General features: G+C 39.1%; 1 protein-coding gene and 1 long non-coding RNA gene across 8 annotated transcripts in view; one reads left to right on the forward strand and one right to left on the reverse strand.

The window, feature by feature from the left end:
* The window catches only part of LOC135321754 (uncharacterized), a 155,174-nt gene that overhangs the window by 14,308 nt on the left and 125,732 nt on the right, over nucleotides 1–15,134 (forward strand). The gene's annotated exons all lie outside the window — the stretch shown is intronic.
* TAC1 (tachykinin precursor 1) lies at nucleotides 1,228–9,955 on the reverse strand. Of its 7 annotated transcripts, none has more exons than XM_010979634.3 (7): nucleotides 9,696–9,947; nucleotides 9,119–9,250; nucleotides 7,885–7,981; nucleotides 7,410–7,454; nucleotides 6,899–6,922; nucleotides 5,357–5,410; nucleotides 1,515–2,114 (listed from the first exon to the last, which is right to left on the reverse strand). In XM_010979634.3, exons 2-7 carry the CDS (start codon nucleotides 9,239–9,241, stop codon nucleotides 2,065–2,067), a joined length of 393 nt encoding a protein of 130 aa, XP_010977936.1. In that variant the 5' UTR covers nucleotides 9,242–9,250; nucleotides 9,696–9,947; the 3' UTR covers nucleotides 1,515–2,064. The 7 variants fall into 7 exon arrangements, with proteins under 7 accessions (XP_010977939.1, XP_010977936.1, XP_010977940.1 ...); XM_010979631.3 differs by lacking the exon at nucleotides 9,696–9,947 and adding an exon at nucleotides 9,498–9,672 and having other exon boundaries at nucleotides 1,556–2,114; XM_010979637.3 differs by lacking the exon at nucleotides 7,410–7,454 and having other exon boundaries at nucleotides 1,228–2,114.

Consider the following 15,134-nt stretch of genomic DNA (forward strand, 5'->3'; position numbering starts at 1 on the left):
CCCTCAGCAACAAATTGGTATCAACATTGGTCCAATTTTACTGATGAGGAAAATAAGGCAGAAAGAAGCTAAGGGACTTGCCCATCATTACACAGCCATTAAATGATGGAGTAGTTTGACTCTGAACCCACGTTCTTCCTCATTACATGATTTCTTCTTGTTATAACATCTATGCAGAAATACACATGTATACAGTACAGAAATACTGCTTTGTGCCTAACAACATACCATCTGTGTTGTTCCCTGTCACTAAACACACTGTAATACCATTTTAAGTGATAGCATAACATGCAGTTGTATCAATATGCCAGTTTGCTTAATCAATCTTATTGTTAGATATTATTTTTCTCTGCTATTTCTTCCTAATAATTCCTTTCTAATCCTGATTTCTCTCATATTACAATCTCTGGCCCCAACATTTCCTTGAGCTTCGTATCCTCATCTGTAAAATGATGACAGTAATAATAATACTTCCCTCACTGAATGATTAAATATGTATTATGGTAGCTATTATGATGATTAATATATATTATAATCACTTTTATTAAATAGAACATTGACCATTACTGTTAGAGAGTGGGGCCCTAGATAACTGATTTTCCCAATTTTGCTTATCTTAATAATTTGTAGCACTTAAATGTATTGTGTCATAAGGAAAATGCTCATTGGAGTTTTTTTAAACAAATTATTCATTTAAAGATATAAAGGTTAAAATATGCTTTAGCTCTCCTGTCACACACATGGTCTGAACACTGAACAACAGTCACCAGTCCGGAATAAACTCGTGAAGTTTTATTTCACTGAACAATGCTTGTCCTGAGTTGTTTTACCACTTGTTGACATTTCTCCATGCACTCAGAAAATAATTCCAAGGACACTTATCAATCCTTCCCCTTAAATAACTACACAAGAGCCTCCCTTTGATTGCTCTGTATTTGTTTCTGATGGATGTGTTTTCTGCTGGAGTGTTATGGGCATTTCCAATTCACAGGCGATCCTTAGGAATGCAAGAAAGGGGCTCTTATCTTTGTTATGGGGGTAATGCCATGTTAACAGCGCCCCACAGATGACCTTTGGGAGAGTTTGGTTTGGTGTCTTAGTTCTAGTGAGACTCATGCACTGGTGCATTTATACCTGGGCTCCAAGCAGGGCTGAAATAGTGTGCTGATGTTTTACTCAACAAAGAAATGATCAGTGATATGCACCTTTAAATAGACTACTATCCTGTTTGTAAAAGGGAATCATAAGCAGGTAGAAACAAAACTGAACCTTAACTGTTTGGGTACCAAAATGTGATTGTTTTCTCCATGAATGATCTGGTGCCAAATAACTGAGAAAAAAAAAAGTATGTGAGAGAGACTGAGATTACATTTTAGTCATTTTCCTTAAGAAAGAGAAATTTAGTAGCTTTATGTTTTATTAGTTAGCAGCCAGAACAGCTTTGAACATATTTCATCTACTAAAAGAAAGGTTACTGATTTGACATAAATATTAAAGAATAGGACCCAATTCTCAAGACATTTTTTCTTTTATTTAAAATGTTAATTATCACAACACATTGTACAATAAAATAAAGACCTTAGAATCACATTAGAACTTTGAAAACATCTCTGTATAGTCACAAAACATGAAACATGCTGCAGGGATACAAACACAGTTTGATACCAAATCTCAGTGCATTTTCACCATGAAAACAAATGGAGAAGCACAGACTGTCTATGAGTTTCCTTTCCCTAGCAGTAGCTGACGTGACTGCTTCCAAGAACCAAAACTGATCTCTGTCTTTGGAGACTCTGTCATTGATAGCTTTTTACAACTTCATTGAACACTGTGCTTTGTTGAGAAATTACCACTGATTTCTACTTCTCAGGGAGTTGTCTTATCAGAATTATAACACATTTTCACAACACATATTGGCACGATATGAAAAATAAATACTTTTTGAGTTTTCAACTCATAACAATTCATATTAAATAAATAATTATTCTTCATAGTGCATGTCTCATTTTACCTTTCATTGGCCACTGACACAAATGAAGCTCAATAAATAACACGTTGGGTAGTTCATTTACGTCTTCTTTCGTAATTCTGCATTGCACTCCGTTCGTAAGCCACTGAGAACAAAGAGAAGGTAAAGGTTTTTTTGTTTTTTTTAAGAGGATTCACTGACACAGTTAAACAAAAGTTCAAGGCATATAGTAATTTAAACTTGTAATACATTTTTCATTTCATTGAAGTATTTGTGAAGGGTTTTATTTGCACATCTTCCATTCGTACCTCAGCCTCTATCCTGATTAGAAGTGATCTAACCACAGAATTCTTGGTTATTTTGGTCTTGCATCATATACTCGGTGCCCCCAAAGCGCATTTCCACAATATATTGCAATGTTGGTTCTCAAGGGCTTCCTCAAGCAGTGGCAGACACCCATGGTGATTTATTCAGAGTAACCAGGAATACTAGTAGGATAAAACCAAAATGTGGAACTTTTTTCTAGGACAGAGTCAACAAACTACAGGCTAGGGGCCAAATCCAGCTTGACATCTTTTGTTGTAGGTAACATTTTACAGGAACATGGCCAGACCCATTTGTTTATGTATTGTTTATGCCTACTTTAACATTAAAATGGCAGATGTGAGTAGTTGCTACAGAGACCTCAGTGTGCTCATAGTCTAAAATATTTGCTATCTGGCTCTTTACAGAAATAAAAAGTTTGCTGATTCCTGTTATGGGGTACCTAATGGTGTGAAGGTCGCATCCTGTCTTGTGGATTCCTCTCAATGGATTATCCTTGAGACTAAGAACAATCTCATTGTCTGCAGGTAGGGCAATTGTGCCATTAAATACAACATAGTTTAACTTACCTCCTAGCATGTTGATGGCTTGTGAAAGTTTAATCACTGCTTCCAAAGGTATTTAACATATAGCTAGCAAGTATTTTAAGTACTTTGACTATCTGGACCAAAAAAGTGCCAAAATTATATAATTATATTAAATATAATTTCAAAGGGATCTATAACCACAAAAGGGCAAGGATCAGACTGTTGTGATCAAAATACTTAAGTATATTTTTCATCATTTTAGCTAATAGTTTATGTACTTAAATTTACATTACAGTAAATACTGTGCTTTTAAAAATTCAGTATATGTGTATAAAATACTTAATTTTAATAGAAATAGTAGAAAGAATTGTGAAAGACATGTGGGAATCATAGGTGCCCCCCTAAACAAGTTTCTCAGAAGGATTTGTTGAAAGAGAAAGTAGGTGAAGGCGCCAATGTACCACTTTCCCCTTTTACACTGAGCAGATGATCCAGCATTCCTGTAAGTGAGGTTATCACTAAGCTGAATGCTTTGTGTCAGTCATGTACAGGCTTCTGGGGTGGAACAGTCTGGGCCCCAGTCTGGGCTGTTCTGAGGGAAGGAAACAGTCCATTTCTCACCTTGGTTTGTTTGTATCAAGAGAGGATGACTAGCACAAGTTCAATTCCTGACAAGTGTTCGGGAACAGGATTCTGTTCCTCAGAGAAGTGAGGTGAATGCTAATGTAAACTAATCAAAGCTAGATTAGTTACTGAGTGAGAACGTAATGTCCTCTTAACTGGAAGCAGAGTTTCTTACCTGGTCCTTGAGCTCTCTAAAATAATATGTAAATGTGTCTGTGTATGACCTGAGGAGAGTTTCTCTGGGGGGAGGGTTTCTAGATTTCTCAGATAGTCGAAGGGGTCTGGGACCACAAAAGGGCAAGGGTCAGATGGCTTTAGAAGATGACTCTGATAACCTTGCCTCAGCTGGTCATGAAAAGATGTCTGATGGAGTGTAGATTACAGGGTTGCCCATTTTTTTCCTTTTATATTTTCTTAACTAAAATGGAGGAACAAAGATTTTGTCATAAATTGATTTCAATTTACAGTCAATTCTACTTATAATGATAATTATAAAGTACATTTAATAGCATCTAATCTGTTCTAAATTGCACAGTACTTATATCACTTGTAAAGTTAAGCATATTCTGAAACCTGTATCAATCCTGAAAATGGAAAGTTGATAGCCGGTATGATTATCCAGAAAGCCACAGGTATATAAGGGTTAGTGTACCCTTCTGATACAAGTAAAGTGTGGTTTATATTTATATTCCATTTCCAAAAGCTGAAAAATAATACATATTGGTACAACGATTTTAGTTACTCATTAGATATGCTGGTAGCTTCTTTAAAATTTAAACCTGTGAAGCCTTCAAATTACTGATGAAGAAATACAAATATAGTATCTACATCTGGAAGGTAGAGAACCAATATAAATACTAGGATACATCATTTTTGCATGACTTTTTCAGATTAATTAAATTCAGCACATCTTACAGATTTTCTAGAAACTTGAAATAGTCTAAGTGGATAAGACAGGTGATGATTACTTTCTAATTAATTACATGAACAGTATTTTAATTCTAATTTCACTGAACGTAAAATAAAGAGAATTTGAACAGCTTTCCCAAGTAAACTAAACCAAGGACTGTAATGCCTGAATGTGCTTAACGGAATATTGGACGCTATGAAAATGATACAGGGGTTATTTAACCTTGAAAATACTGTGGTGAACGAGTTAAGAAGAGTCTTCAGATACATGTGGCATTTACATAGAAGGTAGAAACTAAAGACAAGAATTAGGCAGCTTTTATATCAAGTGAAAGAGTTGCTCAGAATTAAAATGGATTAGGAGTGAAATTGTGGCACTCCTTCTGTCTAAGAGTTTTATAGCCAGAACTGATTATAACCCTCCCAGGTGATCTGACTGTGTTCCTTTTTGAAGGCACTTAAATGGACCATTATTGTTCTCATAGTCTTAAACCTTTAACAGGATGTTTAGGGTTTAAACCTCTATAACTTCATAAAAAAGCAAGTGATTGCTACAAATGGATTTGTTTGTTTATTTAGTTTATGTGTGTGTATTGGAAGACTGTCAGACTTAACCTCTTATAAGACTTTTTGATTACTTTGGTAACAAGTGAAAATCAGTCTTATTCCCAGCAACCCTTGTCCCCCCTTAGTTCAGCAAGGTTAAATGTGGCTTATCAAACAGATACAAGGGAAGGGGTATTAGACTAGTCCAAAGATTCAGGTTAGGTAATGATTAAATGGGGCAGACACTGGGAATTTGAGAAAGATAGATTGATATTGTGCTAATATTAGCTTAATCACCTATCAAGCCATTGTTGGATTTATTTATTGCAGTTCAATTTTTCCACCATAAATACTCATTTTAATTTTATTATTCCTGTTTAATACTTTGAAACTATACCATAAAAAATAGAAGTAAATTTAAGATACTGTTTATTTTCAGTCATGGTTTTATACATACCAGAATTTAAAGCTCTTTTGCCCATTAGTCCAACAAAGGAATCTGTTTTATGCCCTGGAAAAATACATTTAGGGGTATTTAATATGTACATCTTTGAGGAAATAAACTGTTATAACTAGTAGCAAAAAAAAATGCAAGCTTCCAAATATATGCCTATATAATAAATATAGAACTATTTCAAGTTTTGGTGAGTCCAAAGAAATAAAGATTCCTAATTAAGTCGTATAAATGACACTAAATAAAATAATACAATAAAAGCACTTTTCCCAATTTTTAATCTAAATATTAGCAAGTGTACTTTATTCATATTATATTTTATCTGTTCATACATAGTGTTTTAAATACTGTTGCTATTTGAGCTAGCTTTAATTTTTAGTGGATCAATTTCACTTTTGTGTGACAGAAATATCAAAACTTCTTTCCACATATTACTGAATATGTTGTATTTCTCCAGAACTAAACTTTAGTTAAACTTCTGAAGGTCACTGTTTCTATTTTATTGTATTTAAAAAAATACTTCTTTTGGAAAAAGTATGTTGCTTTTGACATTAATAGAGTACATTTATTTTTTTTACATTGAGTTTTGCTATATATAATTCCTCTGAGAGTCAAATCCTTAGAAAGTAAATAGGAATAAGGTTTATTTTCAAAGATGAAGCCTTTGGAAAAGATTATTTTAACTCTAGTGGGAGAATGTCTCTTGGTTTATACTGTATTAGTTGAGAACATGGCTGTTATCTTAGGGTGGCCTACTCTGCCCTCAGTGAACCAAAATCTTAAGTTAAGATAACTGAGTGGACCTTAGGGTAAATGAATGTGATTAAGATGAACTCTGGGACTTCTTGTCAGCTCTGGTTCCATTAACGGGGAAACTAGGATCTAATGATGACTGTGAAGTGTCACAAGTCTGCCATCATCGCTGCCCTAAGAAATGTTTCACTGTGCTTTATGGGGTCAAAAAACTATACTTCTGTCTCTCTTTACCTTTAATATGAATTCTCTACTCAGACATTCACTCCATCCCCTTAATTGGCTGCTGGATTACTTTAATAAATGATGTTATGAATTCAGTATACTAAAATGAGCTAGGAGATGCCTATAATTTCTTGGGTTTTTGTTTTTGCTGTTGAAGTGGTAGGGTGGGGATGAGGGGAGAGGAATGTGTGGTGGATTTTTACCCCTAGGATTGAAATTCTTATCTAAAACTAACAATTCATAGGAGTTAAAGGACTTTCTTTCTTTCTTAGCAGCTTAAAACAACAACAAATATCTCAATTTTTGTGGGTAAGACATTCAGCAACAGTTCAGCTAAGAGTTAGGATTTTTAATATAATGCATTGTTTTGGTAAGCGTGATATGTTTAAACAACAGAGCTTTAAACAGTCATGTTCTGGATGTAATATGGGTCTCCTCCATTCCTATACTCTCTTAATTAAAAATATTAAATCCTAAGTTACAACAGAAAATAAGATATTATTTAAAGTGGAATTCAATCTAATTTACATTTGCATTTGATAAATGTCAAAATAATTTGGAACTTACTTTTATGAGAGATCTGGCCAAGTCCTATAGAAAGAAAGATAAAATTAGCAAACACAATAGATTTGTCTTAAAGGAGCTACATTATATCTTTTAAAGAGAATTATAAAATAGATGGAGTTTTAAAATAGTGTAACATTTCCCATTCATGTGCTCTCCTGAGGAATATAGCAGAACCATAAATGCTCACCAAATTATTACTAATAAAAACAAAATATCTTAACAAGCAAAAGGAATGTTTTTAAGTGATTTATATGGGCCACGGATTCAAGCCCAGGACTGTGAGACTCCTGAGGCCTGTTAATAACTGCCTGGCCATCCATCTCTCCATTTTCTTACAAGAGACAGATGTTCAAGACTGGTCACAATTTGATGCTCAGGAGAGAGAGATGCAAATCCATCTCTTCCTTCAACAGGCATTATTAATAATATGTATTTCAGCCCGTAAAAGCCTTTCTTCATTTTCATACATGTGCATTCACAATAGTAAAATAAGATTCATAGAAATGTTTACCATAAAGAGCCTTTAACAGGGCCACTTGTTTTTCAACTGAGGAATCTGACAAAAGACGAATTGACATTAACTATTTACACGTTCTACTGATGGTGTGATGAATTCAAAGAAATTTATTTGTTTCACGAGACACGGGGCAGCTAAATCTAACCTAACCCCAGGGGTCTAAAATCGTTTCCGCATGCACTGAGAACTCCGAGTACTACCCACTGGAGCCCCATGCCTTCCTCTTCTTTGTCAGTTTGTATCTTTAAACAAGGGAGCTAAGGTGGGTTCCAGTTCTTGGTGGTTCGGCCGGATCGATCTCTCCCTCCCTCCGCGGGCCTGTATGAGGGCCAGAGTCTCGCACTGGGGAGATACACTCCTTTCGAGGTGGAAATTTCTGCTCAAAGAGCAAGAGAGACTGGGTGTTCTAAGAATGAACTAGAAGACAGGGCAGGTTGCCCTGACAGAGAGGGATGACTGCCCATCTCACCGGCATCCCGTTTGCCCATTAATCCGAAGAACTGCTGAGGCTTGGGTCTCCGGGCGATTCTCTGCAGAAGATGCTCAAAGGGCTCGGGCAGCTCCTCCTGGAGGACAGACGCACAGACAAACGGGCGTGTAGGCAACCAGTGCGAGGCGCCTGGAAACCCGAGTCTTTCTTGTGATGCGCTCCAGCCTTGGGCAAACCTCAGCGGTGCCCCCCCCCCCCCGGGCCAAAGCTGAAAAGCCAACTCCGAGGCGAAAGGAGGCCCAGCTTCCCCACGCCGGGGCTGAGTGGGGTGAATCTCTGGACGCTCCCTCTCTCCACCCTTTCCCACCGAATTCGTGTCCAGCGTCGCCGCCTCCCTTAAGCCCTGCTCTTGGAAGTTAACAGGAACCACAGCGTCTCCAAGCCTTGCACGCTTTCCGCTCTTTCCTCCCAGCTCGGGGACCCTCACATATCTGCCCTCAGCCACCTGACTTTGTCTCCTCTCTGGCGCCGGCTTTGGAGACCTCTCACAGCCCTAGATGCACACAGGGGTGTGTGTGTGTGTGTGTGTGTGTGTGTGTGTGTGTGTGTGTGTGTGTGTGTGTGTAGAGGGGGTTCTGAGGGGAACAGGTCGTGGGGAGGTGGGAGGTAGGGAAGGTGACAGCGCTTTACAAGCGACCTGCACTGCGCGACTTACACTGTTCCCGCGGGGCGCACTCCCTTGGACGAATAGACTGCGAACCTTCTAAATGAAAACTTACGCCTAAGTCCTCAGATCGTAAAATAAAAGTCAAGACAGGAAGTTAGCTTCCTACCCACCTGCGCCCCTCCAAACCCCCACTTATCCCCGCTTTGCCTGCGTTGGGCGCGCACTTCTCCGCCTCTGGCTAGCGTTTCCAAACGCCAGGTCCTTAGAGTTGGACTGGAGTCCCCGAAATCTGCTTTACCGGGGGATGAAACCTTGTGAGGTTTCCAGTCTTGTGAGGATCCTGGGATCATCAGGGAGGGTATTACTCCTCCAGAGGATTCTCGAGACCCGACGAAACAGCTCTTGGGAGAAAACTTGATTCGTGGGTGCAGAATCTCGTGCAGGACTCGGGATGGCATACCTTTACAACACTCCCTGCGCGCCTCCACCGCCTCTGGTTGTGGTCTCCGTGCCCGCTAGGGTAATCAGGGTGCTATCGCGGGGAGGATAGTGACAGCTCTTAAGGTCAGGAAGAACAGCGTGGGCCATATTGGGACCGGGTCTCACCTTGATCTGGTCGCTATCGGACCAGTCCGACCAATAATTCAGATCATCATTGGCTCCGATTTCTTCTGCAAACATTTGAGTGGAGACAAGAAAAAAGACTGCCAAGGCCACGAGGATTTTCATGTTGGATTTCTGGAAAGAGTGAGGAGAAGAGCCAGAGGAGAGAAAAAAATATATTTATTGGCGGTGGCTATCCAGCAGTTGAGGCAGCAGAATTTTTGGTCCGACTACAGAACTCAGGGCCGAGTGATACAAAATAACCACCTAAAAGCTAACGCCTGCCTGCACCCTTTAGGAAAGAGAATCAAGCCACAAAGCTTCTCACATCCCCGTCATCCTAGATCCCAACTCCCCCAACCCCCAATCCACCAATCCATACCTTCAAGCCAGGAGGCTGCGGATGGAAGACAAAGAGGAACATAGGCATTTAGGATACCCGTCTCCACGCAGTCCCCCACGCCGTCACTTCGCTGTCTCCCCACTGTCCCCCGCCACAGCAGCCCATCCTGACCCGCTAGACGCCACTTCGGAGCGGCGCTGGACGCGAAGGCCCGCCTGGCAGGGCGCAGGCACTTACAGCGGCTAACCCGCCCCTGGGGTTCCTCCGGCAGGTCTGAGCGCTCGCGGGGCGCTCCGCACTCTCGGTCGCCGCAGCGGTGGAGGTCAGCAAAGCGCTCTTTTGCCTGCTGGCTGCCGCGGTATTTATCCCAGGTTCGCTCAGCCTTGAGACCCACGTGACTTTCTGCTCAATATTTAATTAGCCGCCTCCTCTCCTTTCGCTTGCGTCTGATTGAGAGTTTCCGAGACGGTAATCCGTCGGTGCGCATAACATCTGGACCCAATTGGGCTCGAAATGACGCAATTTTAGGAAAATCGAGATCTCGCCATCCAATCCTGAGGGGGCTGTCTTCTTCCGTCTGCATATCTGACGCCCCCTCCTCTCTCTTTCTTCCTAGCGGGGTTCCACGACACCTTAGATTACTCATCAAAATTGAGCAAAGTGAGTCATTACTCGGACTTTCGGCAACTTTTATGTCCCCTGAGACGTCAGGATAAGTTGCACTTATAAGGATGGCCAGATAATTAAAAAATGATTCTTCACCACCATATTTTTTTTTCTATAAAAGAGCCCATTCATGTTAAAAAAAAAAACAAGATTTAGAAGTAAACATTAAGAGGCTAGCATGCAACATTTAAAAATGACAGATATTTAAACAATACCTATTTATTCCTTGTTTTAAAAAATGAGGACATTAGTAGCCTTACATTTCCTCTCAGTTCCCTTACATGCCACGTTCCATTTTTTGTGTTATATTATTATTTCACCATTATTCACATTTATGACATTCACATATAGTTTTGCTATCATACTTTCATTACTTGTCTACTATTCATTCTATATTTAAATGGATTCATGTTCACCACCAGTCCCTTTAATCAAGCTTGGCCATTCTTGAGTTTATTTTCAATCATCTATTGTTTGGCTGGATGTTACTGTCAAACAAATTTTTCTTCCTGAAGAGGAAATCATACATACTGAATTCCGTAAGTTCTTTCATGTTAGTGAATGTCTCTCAGTGGTTCCTATGCTAGAAGGACATCTTGCATAGTTACAGTATTTTAAAATTAAATTTCATTTTGCTCAGGACTTTATGGACATTGCTTCATTGCTTGTAGAATTGAGTGCTGTGGAGAACTCTGAGATGGGATAGTTTTTTCTCCTGCTTGGAAGTGATTTGCTGTTTTGCTTCAATATTTGAGGAAGGGTTTCTTTATCCCTGAAAATCAATAGTTCAGTTAAAATATGCCTTATTGTTGGTCATCCTACACTTAATTTTCTTGGGGTGTTGTGAACTGTTTTTGTTTTGCAGATTATTCTCTCTTCATTTTGGGGAAATTCTATTCTCTTATTTTTTTTTTTTTTGAATAGATCTTTGAAATGGAAATTCTACTTCAAGATATTATGGCCTTTTTCTTTGGATCGTAATATATTTTATTATATATATATAAGATTGAAATACAAGTATCTCATGTCAATAATATTCTTCCGAATTGCCTTAATTCTTTTCCCTTTTCATCTGCATTTACTTTGATTATCTTAACTTTTCCACTTCGTGTCAGTAATTGATTTTGGTGTCAGTAATTCACCTTGCTGTGTCTAAATTACTTGTTATTTCCATAATCATATTGCAGAGTCCCCAGTTTGTTCTCATGGACTAGTAATTTCCTTTTTTATCTCATTTAGTTGTTTCATTATTTTCTTGATATTATTTTATTGAATTTATGTTCTATTAAGATGTTCTCGGTATAAAGTAATTGAGGGAGTTTCCTTCTAGTTCCTGAGTTATTTTTTCCTTCTAGTTCAGTGGCAAGGTGCATGAATTTTGAGCAAGTGTTAAAATACTGGCGTAGCTACTTGGTAACCATGTGGCCTTGGACAAATTACTTAAGTACTCTCTGCCTCCATTTTCTAATCTGTCAAATAGGATGATAAATAGTACTTACCTCCTAAGGTTGCTGTGACAGTTAAATGAGTAAATACATGTGAAGGGTAAAGAACAGTGCTTAGCACATTCAATGAACAGTTAACTATTATTATTATTCTAAGTGGCTCTGTGTGTGTGTGTGTCTATGGTTAATTTTATGTGTCAACTTGGCTAGGCTAGGTTGTCCAGTTGTTTGGTCAAGCACCAGTCTAGATGTTGCCATGAAGATATTTTTTTAGATGTGATTAACATTTGAATCAGTAGACTTTGGATAAAGCCATTATTCTATATTAAATGGGTAGACTTCATCCAATCAGTTGAAGGTTTTAAGAGAAAAAGACTTAAGGAAGCAGGAGTTCAGCCTCTGGACTGCCTTTGGACTTAAGACATCAACTTCTTGCTGAATTTCCAGCCTGCCAGGCTGCCCTCTGGGTTTCAGATTTGCCAATTCTGTAATCATGTGAGCTAATTCCTTAAAACCCTTAAATGATCCCTTAAAAATCTCTCTCTTCTCTTTCCTTCTCCACACACATGCACACAAACACATACCCATTGGTGCTGTTTCTCTGGAGAATCCAAAACAGTATGTACTATATGTGCACAGCCCTGGACCACTCTCTCCATCCTGATATCGCTTAGGTGGCTCTGGGCAGACAGAGTAGGAGTGACTATTTAACTCTATTCCTATAATATTGGAGCTTTTTTTCCCTCTGAGGGCCAAGAATTTTGCCTTCCATTCACTTTTCTTAGCCTGAGGGAATGACAGGGGAGGTGGTGCTTGGATAAGGTGTGGTATTGTCTGAATACCTAGTTTCTGCCCTTAAGATTTTGCCCAGTGTCTTGTTCCATGTCAGTTCCCTGGCTGGAGGATCTGTTCCTTTCTTGCAAGGGACCCCAATGGACTTTGATTCCTGTGGGCCTGACAGCTTCCTTCCACTTCCCTTAAAGTGTCAGCTCTGTTTGTTGTTCTCTTCCCTACAGCCACCAGTTTCTCTCCACCACTTGTATCCCTTACATCTTGGAAGAAAATAATGATCTGTCCCCTCAGTTTTCTTCTCTCCATGTATAGCATCATTGAGAATTCTCAGAATTTTGTCAATTTCCAAGTAAAACTTTTAGATGCTGATGGCAAGGTTAGGAAGGCAGGAGCTCTGCTGAGCCAGGCAGTGATGGACCTCTGTGCTTTGCTCCAGATTTTTGTTTCTTTCATTGGCTACAGGTTCTTGAATATTAGTGCTCTAATTAGATTGTGACTCTTGATTGGTTTGGTTGCTGATTGTGGATTTTAATTTTTTCCTGGAATTAATCATTTTTACTTCATCTTGTAGGTGTCAGAGAAAGCCTCGAACAGTACTAGGTTCATGTTATCTGACTAGTAAATGTGTGTAGAATTGTTGGATATCATCCATACCACATGGATGCATTAGTTCTTTACTGTTTTGTTGCCCCAGACTCCTGAACTTTAGAAAATCTTCTGGACACGGCTACTGCTGCAAATATGACATTGTAAGAATATATTGTCTGCAGGGTAAGTCCCTTCTCTCTTCCCTGACATGTTGGCTAACCTATTATATGTTATTTACCTGGAAATCTTGCTGCTATGATCAGTTCTTTTTTTCTTACTGCCTCATGGAAACTCTAACATGCTTTATTAATTTTTAACACACTGTGTCAGTCACTCTTGTAAATCCTTCCAGTCTCCATTATTCCCAGGCCCTGAGTTATTAAGCATTTGTCACTGCCTGGAAGAGACACCACTCTAGAGGCAAAGGTAGGGTTCCAAGTTTCTGTACCACCTGAGGTAGGCAAGAGGGGATTTTAAGCAATTCCACTCAAAACCGGATAATATATCATGGTTTCATCAGGGGATACTAATCCCTTGTGTCTAAATTGAATTCCTTCTGTGTTTCATGATGCTGCCTCTTCAAGAGTTGAGTTGTTGTGTTGCTGTCCCTTTGGCTAGTGAGCCACTTCTTGTGGGAAACTGATTTTAGTTCTTGGTAAAGTCAGAAGTGGGCACTGGGAAAAGGTTACAATATTTCAATCTTCCAACCTTCTGCACATGCCACAGAAAAAATTGAAGCAATAAAGATTTATTTAATGTTTGCTGTTTTCCAGGTGAATATGGCATTGGGGATAGAGAGATGAATGAATCACAGTTTTTGCCCCAGCAAGGCTCAAGGAAGTCGGAGGGGGCAGGACATATAATAGATGCTACAACAGAGGAGTGAGTGTTGTATTAAGGGAGCATGGAATGAAATTTCCCTAGATGGGAGTGGGTAGGATAGAAGGCACTCCAGGGAGAGGGAACAGCTTAAGCAAAGGCAGAGAGGTAAGGATATGCACTGGATAGCCATTGGAGAAGCCAGAATCAAGATGGCCAGTGTTGGCAGAGGCAGGGACTGGGAGAGGTAAAATAAGATGAAGTCAACTGACATCAACTCTGTTCAGTCTAAACATCAACAAATTCTGTTAGCGAGCAAAGATCACTTGCTCTGGGAGAAGAGTAAAACTGACAGCTGTTGTTTTTCATCTTATAAACTCCTAGTCCCTGGTGGCTTCTTGAATCAAAAGATTAGGAGTGTGGCTTATTTTGAACTACTTAAATATAGTCAAGGATATCAATTTTTAAAAATATTTAACACTTGTGTTTTCCTTCCATTGCTTCCGGGTGCTATTAAGAAATTCACATTGTATATACTTGCCAAAAGACTGAAAGTAATCTCCTTATTCAACATGACTCTGCAATGTTAAAATAATAAGGCAGACTAGTAAGTCTCCTGAAAATACTCCTAATCAGATATCTGTTTTGCTAAACTGGATCATTAAAGGTCAAAAATTCAATTAAAATTAGGTATAGTCAGCCCAATTGTCTTAGCAAAATGGCCAGTTTGTAACACATGATGGAAACACTAGTTTAAAATCAGGAAATAAATCATTTTGAAGTAGATTAATAATGAGAATGTCCACATTTAGATCACCAGGGACCCTAAAACAGGGAAGTATATTTTTAAAAGTCAAACTGAGAATACCGGTTGGGGAGCCATACTTTATTTCTTTCCTCCTCTAGGTAGTACTTTAATAGTTAATGTGTCCAACTTTGAACTTGGAAATGTATGGTCTACACTGGAGCCTGTCCTTGCTGGCTACCCCAGTCCTGGGACACCTTGCCATGTGGCATCCATGGTCACTCTGCTGCATTGCTGCCATTAATGTCTCTCCCAAATGGGCTGCGAACTCAGGTTGTCTGGTTCCAGAGCCCATGCCACTAGCTTCTGTACTGTGTTGTCTGTGCTGCTGCAGAGCTGATCATTATTGTGCTGAGTAGGGGGCAGGGAGGAACGTCTAAGGGACTCCCAAACCATGCATTTCTATTTTCTAAGCTTTATTTGTGAATCAAATCTAGTTATCGTAAAACTCATTATCTGGATTTCACTGCTTCTAATTTCTGTAAAAAATACAATCACAAGTGTATAGTATAATGTGTTCAGTTTAATTGGGTGTTTGGATATAAGATATAAGAAATTGCT

The sequence above is a fragment of the Camelus dromedarius genome, chromosome 7, assembly GCF_036321535.1.
Source record: "Camelus dromedarius isolate mCamDro1 chromosome 7, mCamDro1.pat, whole genome shotgun sequence".
Taxonomy (NCBI): Eukaryota; Metazoa; Chordata; class Mammalia; order Artiodactyla; family Camelidae; genus Camelus; species Camelus dromedarius.

Bases quoted from the DNA above. Each gene is read 5' to 3' on its own strand.
- TAC1 (XM_010979631.3), bottom strand. From the start codon at position 9,545: ATGCCTATGTTCCTCTTTGTCTTCCATCCGCAGCCTCCTGGCTTGAAG. The intron at 9,251-9,497 runs GTATGGATTGGT...CACTCTTTCCAG, and splicing joins CGCAGCCTCCTGGCTTGAAG to AAATCCAACATGAAAATCCT. The intron at 6,923-7,409 runs GTAAACATTTCT...TTCTTTCTATAG, and splicing joins CCTGTTAAAGGCTCTTTATG to GACTTGGCCAGATCTCTCAT.